General features: G+C 40.1%; 1 protein-coding gene across 1 annotated transcript; it reads left to right on the forward strand.

Annotated features, from left to right (window-relative positions):
* The first annotated feature begins 10,751 nt into the window (after positions 1-10,751).
* On the forward strand, positions 10,752-13,226 carry LOC134640583 (low affinity immunoglobulin gamma Fc region receptor III-A-like). Its single transcript, XM_063492494.1, has 6 exons — positions 10,752-10,776; positions 10,868-10,903; positions 11,030-11,320; positions 11,823-12,095; positions 12,388-12,660; positions 12,758-13,226. The coding sequence occupies exons 1-6, from the start codon at positions 10,752-10,754 to the stop codon at positions 12,787-12,789; spliced, it is 930 nt and encodes a 309-aa protein (XP_063348564.1). The 3' UTR covers positions 12,790-13,226.
* The last annotated feature ends 444 nt before the right edge of the window (positions 13,227-13,670 follow it).

Genomic DNA, 13,670 nt, shown 5'->3' on the forward strand with positions numbered 1-13,670 from the left:
TCCATGGAAAATCCAGAGGAACTAAACTTTGTTGTTGTTTCTCTGGGCTCAATTTCAGCCTCAGGAGTAGGGCTGCACGATTTTGCATAAAATGAGAATCACGATTTTTTTGCTTAGAATTGAGATCACGATTCTCTCACGATTTTCTTTTCCAATATAAATATTTATTGCACTTATTAACTGCACATCAACTTCGTAACAGTTGAAACTGAACATAAAAACAATAAATAAACATAAAAACAATAAATGCCTCACATTTTGTTGTTGCCGCAAAATGTTGTACTGCTTGAAATTCCGTCTCCACCGTTGCTCGACAGTGCGTGCATAGAGCAGGTAGTGCAACAATAGAAAAATAGTTGCGGGAGGGCACTGTGTAGCGTTTGTCTAGGGCAGGGGTCAGCAACCTTTAACACCCAAAGAGCCATTTGGACGCGATTTCCACGCAAAAGAAAACTCTGGGAGCCGCAAATACTTTTTGACATCTAAAATGAACATAACACTGTATATATTGTTTTGTTTTTTTTACCTTTATGCTTTGTGTGAACAACTAAGGTGTGTTGCCTAAATGCATTAAGTGCTACAGAGAAAATTACATTTTATTTATGTAATTAACACATTTTGAACTTTGCAAAATTCCGCCTAAGTATGTATTTTACCTGGTTAATGTGTGTGGCGGGGCGTGGAATGCAGCGCCGCTGCAGGGGAGGCGGACGCACCTTAGCGGTACCCACAATCACGCCTAGCCGCCTTAACATCTGTGCCACCTATGCTGTTGTGTTGGTGTGTGTCGGGCTGCGAGCTTTAACACCGGCTGTATGCGTAAAGCAACCGTGTGTGAAAAGTGGTCAATAAAAAGATGCTGAAAAGCGTGTTCATGGAAACATAGTCGGGTCTCCCGTGATATGTTTACAATGGGACTTCCGCTCCTGAACCTCTGCGCACAGCATCTGCTGTACGATCGGGGTCACTTTCATCTTTACGCACGACTGTAAGCTGTCGTCTGTGAGGCGTGAACGTGTTTGTTTTTGGAGAACAGCTGCTGACATAATGTGGATCCGAAGATCCATAATTGGCCTGCCTGGGGTTGAAAGTCTCGCACGGCGTTTCGGCGGGTATATCGGCTTCCGCAAGTGTGACGCTTATTTTGATCGATCAAAAACTAATACAATATAATTTTATATTTATATTTCAATATCACAATAATCTTCCAATTTAGAACTACGAGTTAAAAAAGAACTAACATAAATAAAGTAGACTTTAGCTAATTACTTACAAAAAATTATTTATTTCCCCAAACCACGCGGAGCCGTAGAAGGACTAAAGATCCGCATGCGGCTCCGGAGCCGCAGGTTGCCGACCCCTGGTCTAGGGTGTTGATCATTTTCCTAAATCCCTCGTTTTGCACAGTGTTGATGGGAGCCATATCTTTGGTCAGGTGATAAGTAAGTAATTTCTTTGTGCCTGCGGGAGTTCGACGTGTATAGGGAAGCGCTGTATAAGGTTCCCGTTATTGATGTTTGGGTGGTTGACCGGGACAAATTGTCTCCTGTCACTTTCTCGTCATCCCTGACGCGTTCTCCGTTGTTTTTTTCCTGCCAATTTGAGCATCACGGCACAGCTTCTGTATCACGTGGTATAAGGCTCCGCCCTTGTCATTTGTTGAGCAGGAAGAGTGAGCGCTTGTTTTCATGCAGATTATGTCCCGGATCAAAATGCGGTACAATCGTCGTCGTCTTTCTTTCTTTCTTTTTTTTTTAGATCGTTGTCATTTGGAAATGAGATCGCACATAAGTATGAATCGAGATCGCGATTTTCTAATGATTAATCGTGCAGCCCTACTCAGGAGCATCTCTCAGAAGAAAACCGTTTTGCAAATAATCAGATAAAAAGATTGTTGAACTAGGTGGTATTCTCTGGAGTTTAAGACCAAAACTGAACTCAAACAGTGAATTGGCATTAGACTGGAATTCATAAGATGAATAAAAATACTGCTGAAGCTGAATGATTCATTCATATATATATATATATATATATATATATGACTTTTTTCCCCCAATTCACCAGGTCTGTAAAGTTCAGTATGACTGTTGTACATGATACAAAAGAATAAATACAGAAGAATAAAAACTTTATGTGAATAACTTTACTCTTCTTAAAAATAACTCAAAACAAGTAAAAGTACAAATGTGTACAAGTTAGAGACTTCCTCACTAAGTTTACACTCTTTTGGAGTGATTTTAATTGTATGTTAAACAGAAAGAGATTAGGAGGTAAAGTAGAGGATGCACAGTCCATCACTGAGGCCGTCTGTCCTGCATGAAGTCCAGGTGCTGGTTTTCCAGTGTGTGCGTCTGATGGCCTAAAGCTGACTCAGAGCCATAACACCATCCATGGCTGCAGTATGGAACAGATGTGGGTGTGTCCTCATCTCCCAGAGGAGTCCAAATCGTCATCAAACAGCCCTGCAGACACAAAAACGTGAAAATATAAACAACCAGACTATCAGCAGTGATTTAAGTACTGTAAGACCTCTGTGAAAATCATTTACAGTATATATCACAGAATTTAAGGCCTTTATAATCACAGAGCATACAGAGAAAAGTACTAAACTGAATCAATTTCAGCTTTCGTTTCTCATGATGTATATTGTATTAATAATTAAATTTCATTATCTGTATCTTTACCACACATTTGCCACACAGGTGTAGATACTGTAGGTTCAGTGAATGCTTACATTGCACTGATTAGAATATACTGGACATTCAAAGCTAAGATTCAGCACACTGTGTTAGAGGCTGGGATTTGATGAATTCATCATATATACAACCTTTGATCATCATTTATGTCCAGTTGAGAATGAATCTGTGCACTCACATATTAAATGAACTGAAATCAGTAGTGTGATCTCCAGTCTTGATATATTGAATGAGAGAACTGACAGCTGTTATTTTAATCAGCCTGTCTCAGTTGTTTTAACTCTAAGTATCACAAAGTAATGTGGTAACATCAGGACTGACGAGTTTACTGTCAGCATTTTAATCGCTAGTTTAAAGGCTGTAGATTGCAGCCATTGCTCTAACACTGTATAAGTGTAACAGGGCTCAGTGCTGGTTCTAACAGTCTGAGCTGCTTCCAGCTTTATTTGTGAAGAGCACAGCAGCTTACAAAACACGTAGCTAGCTCGTACAGCTGCGACGTAAAGTTTTCATAAGCTAAAATGACCTTAAAATAACGGGGCTACGTGCGGTGATGCTAGCGTTAGCCATGTTAGCACGTTACCTTCAACAGGTGGTCAGACTGAGTAAACGGGCACTCAGTCAGAGGTTGGGCTCTCCGTTTCGCTGCAGGGTCCCTTCATTCTTCACATATCCGTGTCGAGCCGAGTGTAAATCCCGAGGCTGAACGGCCTTTGTACAAGCACACACGCTTCTTAGCAGGGCGAAACTATGAGCTAGAAAAATCCAGGCAGACAGCCTGTGTCTGACCAGCCAATCAGAGAGCTCCTTACATCCCACGGTGTGGCCAATTTGAATAGCAGCAGGATTTTTAAAATGAAGTTGTTAATCCAACTGCTAATCCACATGTTAATCCCTGAGCGAACAGGAAAGGGAAATGGATTTTGAAATGAAGTTTATTAAAGTGCAATTCGAAAAAGGTTTTTGAAATGCAGTTTATTAAAGTGCAATTCGAAAATGTTTTTGAAATGCAGTTTATTAAAGTGCAATTCGAAAATGTTTTTGAAATGCAGTTTATTAAAGTGCAATTCGAAAATGTTATTGAAATGCAGTTTATTAAAGTGCAATTCGAAAATGTTTTTGAAATGCAGTTTATTAAAGTGCAATTCGAAAATGTTTTTGAAATGCAGTTTATTAAAGTGCAATTCGAAATATGGTTTTTGAAATGCAGTTTATTAAAGTGCAATTCGAAAATGTTTTTTGAAATGAAGACTGGAAAAGCATTTTAAAAATAAGTTTATTAAAATTAAGCACAGAATTTTTTATTTCGATGCGCGTGGCTCTTGTGGTCCTCCATACTTCATTACCAACCTCCCCTAAACTCTCATCTCACCAGCCCATCCAGTTCACTCCAGAAAAAAGCACACCATCACTGAAGACTTCACAAGCAGTCCCAACCAGTTTGCTGACTACAGACCAGGTTTTTAACTCAGCTATAACTCAAGATCAGGCAAATCGAGTCAAGGAACCTGGTAACTAGGGATGGGTACCGATATCCGGTGCCATTATGGCACCGGTTCTGACATAAACGGTAATAGCCAGACCGAAAAGCAGCGCACATTTCGGTGCTTTATTTCTGTGCTTTTTTTTTTCCTGAGATGTCATACACTTTGGATTCTAGCCAATCATTTTACCTTTCCAAGGATAGTAGGCGGGCCCAGGTACGTACGTTCTTTTAGAGCAGAGCTACAGATTAAAAATGCCCAAGGCTAAGCGGTCAAAAGTCTGGGTGTACTTCACAGCAAAAGATGCAAACTCAGCAGCCTGCAACAAGTGCTTTAAGGTAATACTGTGCAAAGGAGGTAACACCTCGAATCTGATGAAACACCTGGCGACGCATAGCGTTTTTTTAAAAGTCGAGAAGTGCACCATATTTGATAGCTTGCTGCGAGACCTCACACCGAGCACATCTACTGCGGGTGTGGCAAATCTCCATTAGCGAGTTAGCGCGGGTCGCCCCGTGCGTGGGGCTGGACTGTGCTTATCATTTTGCAGAAAAAAAGAGACTGCTAAAAATAAAAACATAAGAGGTTTTTGGACAAAGTTTGTGTTCTCCATTCTTTAAGCACCGGTTCGAGCACCGTTTAAGCACCGGCATCGTTTCAAAAGTATCGATTTGGCATTGGTATCGGATAAAACCTAAACTATACCCATCCCTACTGGTAACATGTCTGGAGACACAGAAGATGTTACACACTGAAGAAAAACCATCAGTTCTGTGTTACTGACAGCTTCCATTACAATAACTGGCCTGCGTTGCTTTTGGTAAGGGATTATGTGTAATAGCCCTAGTAATCAGCCCTTAGTAAACATAGTAACTGATAGACAATAAACCAGTAAACATCCACAACATAAGATGTACTGGCTGGTTTACCAAAACATTTCTTATAACTTTAACTGAAACCAGCTAATTGTTTTCTATCATATTTCTGATGAAACAACACAGTTACAGGCTAATGCAGGAGAGAAACATCATTTAGCTAGCGCACCCACGTTACTAGCGTTACCCAAGGATAACCTGAATTAACTCCCTTATTTGGTCACGTTACTTTAAATAAGTATCAATTTTACATCAATGTATATACTGCTCGTCTACCGCGTTCACCTGAAACGCAGCAAAACAGCAGTTCTGTGTTACTGATGGTGTTACTACTTTTTATAAGGGATTACTTTGTCAATTACTCATTTGTGTGAGCCGCCACTGCCACCTACTGGCGGAACTAAATATGGCTGAACTGAAGAAGCTTCTCGGATGAGAGGTGAAACGTCTTCAAGCAACTTAAAGAAGTCCAGACGCTTTTCTTTGCAAGCTCCTTTGACTACGATGACCTGGATGACTGAGAACCTTCACAGACATACAACTAAATATGGCCTTAGCATCAAATCAGGTGGGAGCAAATGAGCTTTTCACACTGTGTTATGATGTCAACTATTGTCACAACAAAAGCAAAAAAAGTGATTGGGGGGGGCACATTAAAAGAAGTTCATCAAATTCTGAGACTTTTTTTTAACATTTAAAATACTCAGGGTGCTACACAGCCTCTCTATGACAGCCTCTCTACTAATCACGCTGGGTCATTGTCACACTTCTGTATTGAACTGTGCAATTTTCATCTTTTTGAATTATCTCCAGTTAACAAACATCAAACGCTGTACCAGAATTGTTGGAAATATCTAACACATACACGTTAAAATCAAATAAAGCATTTCACAAAATGATATGTACTGCTGGATTTATTTTCTGTGAACACAATTTCTTTTTACACTGCTCCATTTTTGAGCAACACTTTTTATATATTACAATCACTAGTTTAATAAGACACAGGGGTGCAGTCATTTTTTTTTTGACAGATTTACATTAAGATTAATGATGCAGCTATCAGTGGTGACTATTTTGAACACATTTGTCCTTTCTATTCCTCACACTTTGCATATACATTTACACAGCTTAGGTCATTATAGGTGAAAACAACTAAAAGGAAGCAGCAGTTAAATCGTGAGAAAAAAGTGGGACCAAAACGAAGAAGCTTTTTTTTGTTTCATGCAAATGAGGCAAGGGTGACACTGGGTCACGGCACTGACTTAAAGGTTAACTGAAGGAATCAGTAGAGGAACACAGTAATCTTGCTGACAAATAGATAAACAGCACTGATCATATTTTTGTGCTTTATCTTTCGCGTTGGTAGCTGAATAATAAACTTCTGCACGATCTCTCACTTACTGCTGCTACTTTTAATTAGGATGCTTTAACATAAGGAGGCATTGCATGTGTACATAAATGTTGGGTAAATTATACATTTTTTATGCTAAATATTGAACGTTTACACTTTCATCATTTAAAAAAAACTTCGTTTCTTCTATCTGGATAACAGGAGATTCATTTATTTACTACTTGTGAATGCCATCTTCCGATAATTAACTCAGTGGTATTTCTTGGGATGCTTTACTCACTGAGTGTCTTTTTAAAAAAAAAAGCACCACCAGTATTCAGACTTTGTGATAGTAAGCACAAAGTGTGTATCACGGCTTGTCTGAGTAAAGCAGAAATCCAGAGAAGATGCTGTCGTCCTCACTGCTGCCATACGCTCCATTCCAGTCTCTGAGCGTCTCCATCCACACCTGATAGACACATATGTACAAATGCTGTTCATAGACTTCAGTTCAGCATTCAGCACAATCATTCTTCAGCACCTGATTGGAAAACTAAGCCTGCTGGGCCTGAACACCTCCCTCTGCAACTGGATCCTGGACTTTCTGACGGAGAGACCTCAGACAGTCCGGATCAGTAACACCACCTCCAACACCACCACACTGAGCACTGGAGCCCCTCAGGGATGTGTGCTCAGCCCACTGCTGTTCACTCTGTTGTGGGCAGAGGGGGATAAAATTTTGTCTGGGATAGCTACCTTGGCACAACACCTTCTTTGGCAGCATGTGGCGAGGCTCCAAATGCTTTCAGTGTGAACTCCAGACCGCTGACAGGTCTCGCACTCAACAGCCGCTTTATCAGATGACGCATAATGCTCCGACATGCTAAGGTCACTACATGGGTTACTCCATGTCTCAGGTTTTTTGAGGTGCTTTTGTGATATTTAATGGATCGGATTACTTTTTTTTTCTCCCCGATATCCGATCTAGTAATTTAGGTCAGGGTCGGACCGATATCAATACTGTATATCGGCTCGGTCCATCCCTAGGTTTTACTGTCATTGTTTCTAAAGAACCGATGCATAAAAACCGTCACTTGTCCGTCTGAATGCTCCTGACTCTCCACCAGAAAGCAAATAAGAGTATTTACTAAAATTTCAGATTGTTTTGAACCACAGGCAGCACAAGGTAGATTCCTGGAGGCCAGCAACACTCAGTCAGGGGTCTGTCACTGTTACAGTCTGCTCCTGTTAAAGTTTTAGACTTGCTGATATCCTCAATCCAGCTGTGCAGTGGAAACAGAGCGGCTCCATTCAAAGTTTTTCTGAAACACATCTGCTTGTTACCCACAGTGGCATCTTCAGTACCTCAGCTCTTCTTTGCCCTTTTATGTACAGAGAGGATAAAACGGACAATATTTAAACATGTATAATAACTCTCAAACTATCAGATGAGGATTTATTTTAAGTGTATGTCTCCGGGCTTTGTTGGCCCTTAATTCCCAAGTTGTATCTAACAAAGTAATGGGCAGGGTGGGGTTAGCGAGGTAGTGGGGAACTCCCAGTGGTTGTTTGTGATCTGTGCTGTGTGTGCGTTGCATTTTCCATTAATGTCGACAAATCCTCCAGTTACACCTGTAGAAATACTTTTTTTCATGGCTGACCTCATTCCAGTCATAAGCTGGATGTACAGAAGTGATTTAATTTTTCTATACAGTGTTGGTTAATCCTCCCTCTGGATGAAGTTGGAGATGATAATCCTGTAATATTTACAGTAGATTAAAAAAAACCTTGAATGCTGCTCGAATGTATGCAGAAGCCATTTATCAGGTATTTCAAAACATTTTAAACCGCGTCTTTGTTACCTTATAGGTTTGTTATTGTGTGAAATGGGAGAAATGAACAGAATACTGTCTTTTATTTAAATGTAACTTATTGGGGCAGTATTGGTATATTTGCATCTATGGGTGTGTGATTAATAAAAACAGAAAAGTCAGATGGACTGTTGTGGTTCCTTTTATGTTTCACATGACTGTGATGGTCAAGATTTTGCAAGTCAGGAATGAAGTGGAATTAACCCAGAATTTTAGCTGTGTCTACTGTTCTGTATGATATCTGGGAAAGGGGGGGATACGTTAAGGGTGGCTTCTTGGCAGCATATCTTAAGGATGTGTTTTTCATGACGTGGCTGGTGATCTGCTGTTGATAGCGTTTTAGGCCTCTCACTTCTTCTTTTGCCCTCCACTTGTCCAATTTCCTTAAATTTGTAAGGACACACTCCATACCCTGCTGAGGTTTAAATAATCTTTTTGGTGCAAAACTAGTATTTAGTGGCTTTCAAACTGTTTTATCTTTGGTATTTTTCCAATATTTTCACTGATTGAACCACAAAATATGTTTCTGTGACAGGCTGCTAGTAACAAAATGCCTAAATATATCTAGAAAGAAAGATACCTAGAGCCTTGAGAGCCTCAAGAACTATTGCTCAAGACCTCTTGGCTCAAGGAAAAATCAGAGAAAAGAAAAAGAGAACAAGAAAACACACCCTTCCAGTGAAAAACTCCCTTTTCAAATGGGCTAGAAAGAATAATGCAACAAATAATATTTTATAGTTTGTGAGTACAGCTCAACAAAAGCTTATTTTAAACATGTGCAATGAGGTTGTGGTATTTTTGGCAGTGAATTGTATAAAAACATGGGAGTGTCATTCTATTTATTTATATCTTATTAATAATGTAGATAAACTGCTTTAGGCTCAATCTAAGTTAAACCCATGTGAACTGCAGCCTCGGTCTCCTGTTTTTAACTAAGTGGTACCTGGTGTGGTCTTCTGCTGCCATAGACCATCTGCTTCGAGGTTTGATGTGGTCACAGATGCTCTTCTGCCGAAGAGTAAGTGTCTACATCCATCTGAAAAACACAGTGGAGGCTCTGTCATGGCCACTATCTGAAAAATGACTGATTGGCAGCAGCTGAATATATTCACACTGCCAGTTCAATGAAAGCATACCTGGATTTAAACAACACACACACAATGGGACACTATCAGTCATGGATTGGCCTCCCCACAGCCTGAACTTCAACATTACTGAATCCAAAGAAGAGCTTTCAGTGTCCTTCCAGAAGCCTGGAGAACTATTCCTGAATAATGTGTATTATTTCAATTAGCTTGATTTAACTGTAACTACAGGGGTCCAACAAACAATGGCGACGCATCATATTGACGTCTTCGGAAGATTATTTCTCTCTCTCTCATTTTCTTCAGACACCGTGAAAACTAAAGAAAACACAAAGTTTACAACGTAAATATCTCTGAACCTATCAAAGTCTCTCATGTTAGTGTCAATAAACAGTCTTGAGCTAGCGAAACAGGAAAAATGCAATATAACGGATATTACTGAAAATTCTTCTTATCGCCAATAAGAAGTTGTATATATTGTATACAACATCATATATACAATATACTGTATATACACTGTACATGAAAACCATTACCATGTGCGCTTCTTAGACCACATGCAGAATAACATTACTGTTGTGGCTGTAGCTCTGTATCCATGCTAGTTCTGACCCACAATGCCATGGATGTGCTCTCAGCTAAACTCTGGTCACGTGACCATCACAAACTCTACCTCAAACAAACGTTACAGCACTTTACACTTTATAACACTTTTAACAAACCCTTCTTTTGTAATCACATATTTTAGACACGTTTTTAATCAATGCTAGCTACCCTTTAATTGTTTTATCCAATCCATTTTTAACCCAAATATATGAACTAAATGAAACATGAATCTATTATAGAAACATATAAAACAAACACCTATATTTTACAATAACAAATAAACAGAACAACTGTGTTTGCTAATTCTAGAAAATATCAAGTTTCCACGTTAAACAGATGAAGAAAAATAGTGTTGTTGGGGAGGACTGTGCAACACATCAGTCCAAAACCTCCCACAGGGGGGTCAGATAACAGGTGACTGTGGGGGAAATAAAACACGATCCACATGGTTTTCATTCTCATCAAGCGATTCAGTGACTCCTTGTGGTCTCTTGATGAAGGAAGAGATCCCTGCTATCAGGATAGAAATGTTTCCTGTGTTAAAAATGGTCACTTCCCATTTATTTATAATTATTCTTCCCGTGATGTGACCATGTCAAAAAAATGCCTTCACAGCATAAAAGACAATTTGCCACATGATGTGGTTTACCATGAAATTAATTTTAGCCTAGGGTAGAAATCTTTTTGGTAAGAAGGATGTCCTCATGTGGCGCACCCCAAGGGGGGGAACAAGCATTTTCACTTCTCTTTTTAGTGGAAATGAATAAATACTCGATCGCTTCTGTTTCTTGAAGAGTCTCCAGAATGGACAAGCTCATCTCTCTCTTTGGTGAGTTTTCTTCAGCTCATTTAATGAAAATGCACTTTTACATACTGACCTGATGTAACTGTCATTTAAACTTGATTATTTTCTCTTTCAGTTTTTTCAGCACTCTCACAGATTGTAGTGTCTCATGGTATGAGCCAAATATTCTTTACAAATATACTTTAAATTTGCACAGATATTATTTTAGAAGTGATCTCAGGATTTACACTCATTACCAAAATAGATCCTTTAACTGTATTCTTCTTTGTTTCTGCAGTTCCCACTGAGACGTCTTTCAGAGCCAACATTGAGTTAGTGTCAGGATATTCGAGGATCTTCTCGGGGGAGACAGCCCGCCTGAGATGCAGTATTCCTGATGTGCACAGGTCTAACTGGACTTACCTGTGGTTCAGGGGGTCTGAGGAGCTCTCACAGACTGGGGAGGAATTAAATCTGTGGAATACCAAAGTTCAAGAGAGCGGGAAATACTACTGCCAAGGAACAAGAAATACGAAGGTGGGAAAGATTCGCACCCAGCAAAGTGTCCCTGTGGAGCTCAAGGTGGACGGTAAGATCTGTTTGTCTGCATGAAAGAAATATAATTGCTTTGCACATTAGGCTTCTTTCTTCCTGTGTAATCCTAACACTGGAGCATTGAACATCTATAAGCTTCTTTTCAACTTTAGGTTTTCTGTGCAGCTCATCTAAGACATGCTGTGAGTGATGGCAGCACTTCTTAATACAGCCTGCAACTTATACTGTGATTTTCTAGGGTTTAACATATAAGTCTACTTCTATAATTCTACTTAAAATGTCAATTTGGTACAACAAGGACTTGTTTTGTTTTGGGGGTTATTTGTACTTATGTGGTATCTTTGGGGTACAAACTTTGTTTCCCCACCTTATAACTAGACAGTATATCAGGGGTACAGGCTGTATTATAGAGTACCTTAACCTCCCCTTCTTGCATTGTAGCATTACACATTATTGTTAGATGTTATTACATTAATACTAATGAACTAATGTAAGATTGGAAGTTATTCAGAGGTAACTCTGTGGTGTTTCCGTAGGTGGCTGGGCGATTCTGCAAGTTCCACGACATCCTCAACTTGTCGGGAGCACATTGGAGGTGACATGTCGTGTCAGAGGGAACCCCCGACTTGAAGAGATTATTTTGTACAAAGATGGCGTTGAAGTAATGAGACAAAATGGTCACAAGCCAGATTTCTATCTGACCAACTTGAGCTTTGAGGACCTAGGAGTATATTCTTGCAGGGCTTCCTGGGATGTGAGGAGACAAACACTCTCTGTCACTTCTGCTGGCGCTCATGTACAGATCTTAGGTGAGATTACACCGAATTGTGTGTTCTTATCTTAGGTGTGGTGTAGTTAAAGAAATGGCAACATGCTTTGAGAGATGTGCTAATCAAGATAATATGCCTAGAAGTGCTTCCATCTTTACACCTAGTGCTAAACTCTATCGACCTTCTCCTTTAATGCTGAGCACGAAAGCCCATATTTCCCACAATGTTAAGTTATTCCTGTTAGTACAACTGAACATAAATATTCTTAGCCTCATGACCTACCTACCACTTGTGTTTTTTTCTTAAATTAAACCAATGTCTTCTGTCACAGAGGTTCTGTCACAGCCAATTTTGGAGATCATCCCCAACTATGATACTCAGCTAAAGAGGATGAAGCTCATTTGCCATGTGCAGTACAACGCCCCTGCTCCTGCCCCTCCGATAGACTTCTATTTCTACAAAAATGACAGGCGACTGGGACCTGCAACATCTGACAACTATAATGTAGTGAAACAGACTGCAGGGCTGTACAGCTGCAAGGCCAGGGTGCCTCAGTTGGGCCTCTCGAAGTCCAGTGAACCCAAAAACTTTGGACTAATAAGAGGTATTTAAAATTTAATTTACCCCAGCATTTGTTCTACACTGATAAGCCCCAAACCTCCTAATGGACTGCTAAAAATGTGATACTTTGTGTGTGACAGTTGCACAGCCTCAGAGGCCATCTCATCTCTGACCCAACGGAACTTGAGAAGATGTCACCTCTTCATCCTGGACTCCAAAGGCCAGTATTTCGCCTTGCTTCAGCCACAGATGACTTCCCACCTGCTGCTTCACTACCAACCTCCCCTAACCTCTCCTCTCACCAGCCCATCCAGTTCACTCCAGAAAAGAGTACACCATCACAACGGCCTTCACTGAAGACTTCACAAGCAGTCCCAACCAGTTTGCTGACTACAGACCAGGTTTTTAACTCAGCTATAACTCAAGATCAGGCAAATCGAGTCAAGAAACCTGGTAACATGTCTGGAGATACAGAAGATGTTACACACTGAAGAAAAACAATGGTTCACAGCGATCCATCAGTTCTGTGTTACTGACAGCTTCCATTACAATAACTGGCCTGCGTTGCTTTTGGTAAGGGATTATGAGTAATAGCCCTAGTAATCAGCCCTTAGTAAACATAGTAACTGATAGACAATAAACCAGTAAACATCCACAACATAAGATGTACTGGCTGGTTTACCAAAACATTTCTTATAACTTTCACTGAAACCAGCTAATTGTTTTCTATCATATTTCTGATGAAACAACACAGTTACAGGCTAATGCAGGAGAGAAACATCATTTAGCTAGCGCACCCACGTTACTAGCGTTACCCAAGGATAACCTGAATTAACTCCCTTATTTGGTCACGTTACTTTAAATAAGTATCAATTTTACATCAATGTATATACTGCTCGTCTACCGCGTTCACCTGAAACGCAGCAAAACAGCAGTTCTGTGTTACTGATGGTGTTAAAGGGATTACTTCGTCAGTCACTCATTTGTGTGAGCCGCCACTGCCACCTACTGGCGGAACTAAATATCGCCTTAGCATCAAATCAGGTGGGAGCA

Source organism: Pelmatolapia mariae, linkage group LG14 (genome assembly GCF_036321145.2).
Source record: "Pelmatolapia mariae isolate MD_Pm_ZW linkage group LG14, Pm_UMD_F_2, whole genome shotgun sequence".
NCBI lineage: Eukaryota > Metazoa > Chordata > Actinopteri > Cichliformes > Cichlidae > Pelmatolapia > Pelmatolapia mariae.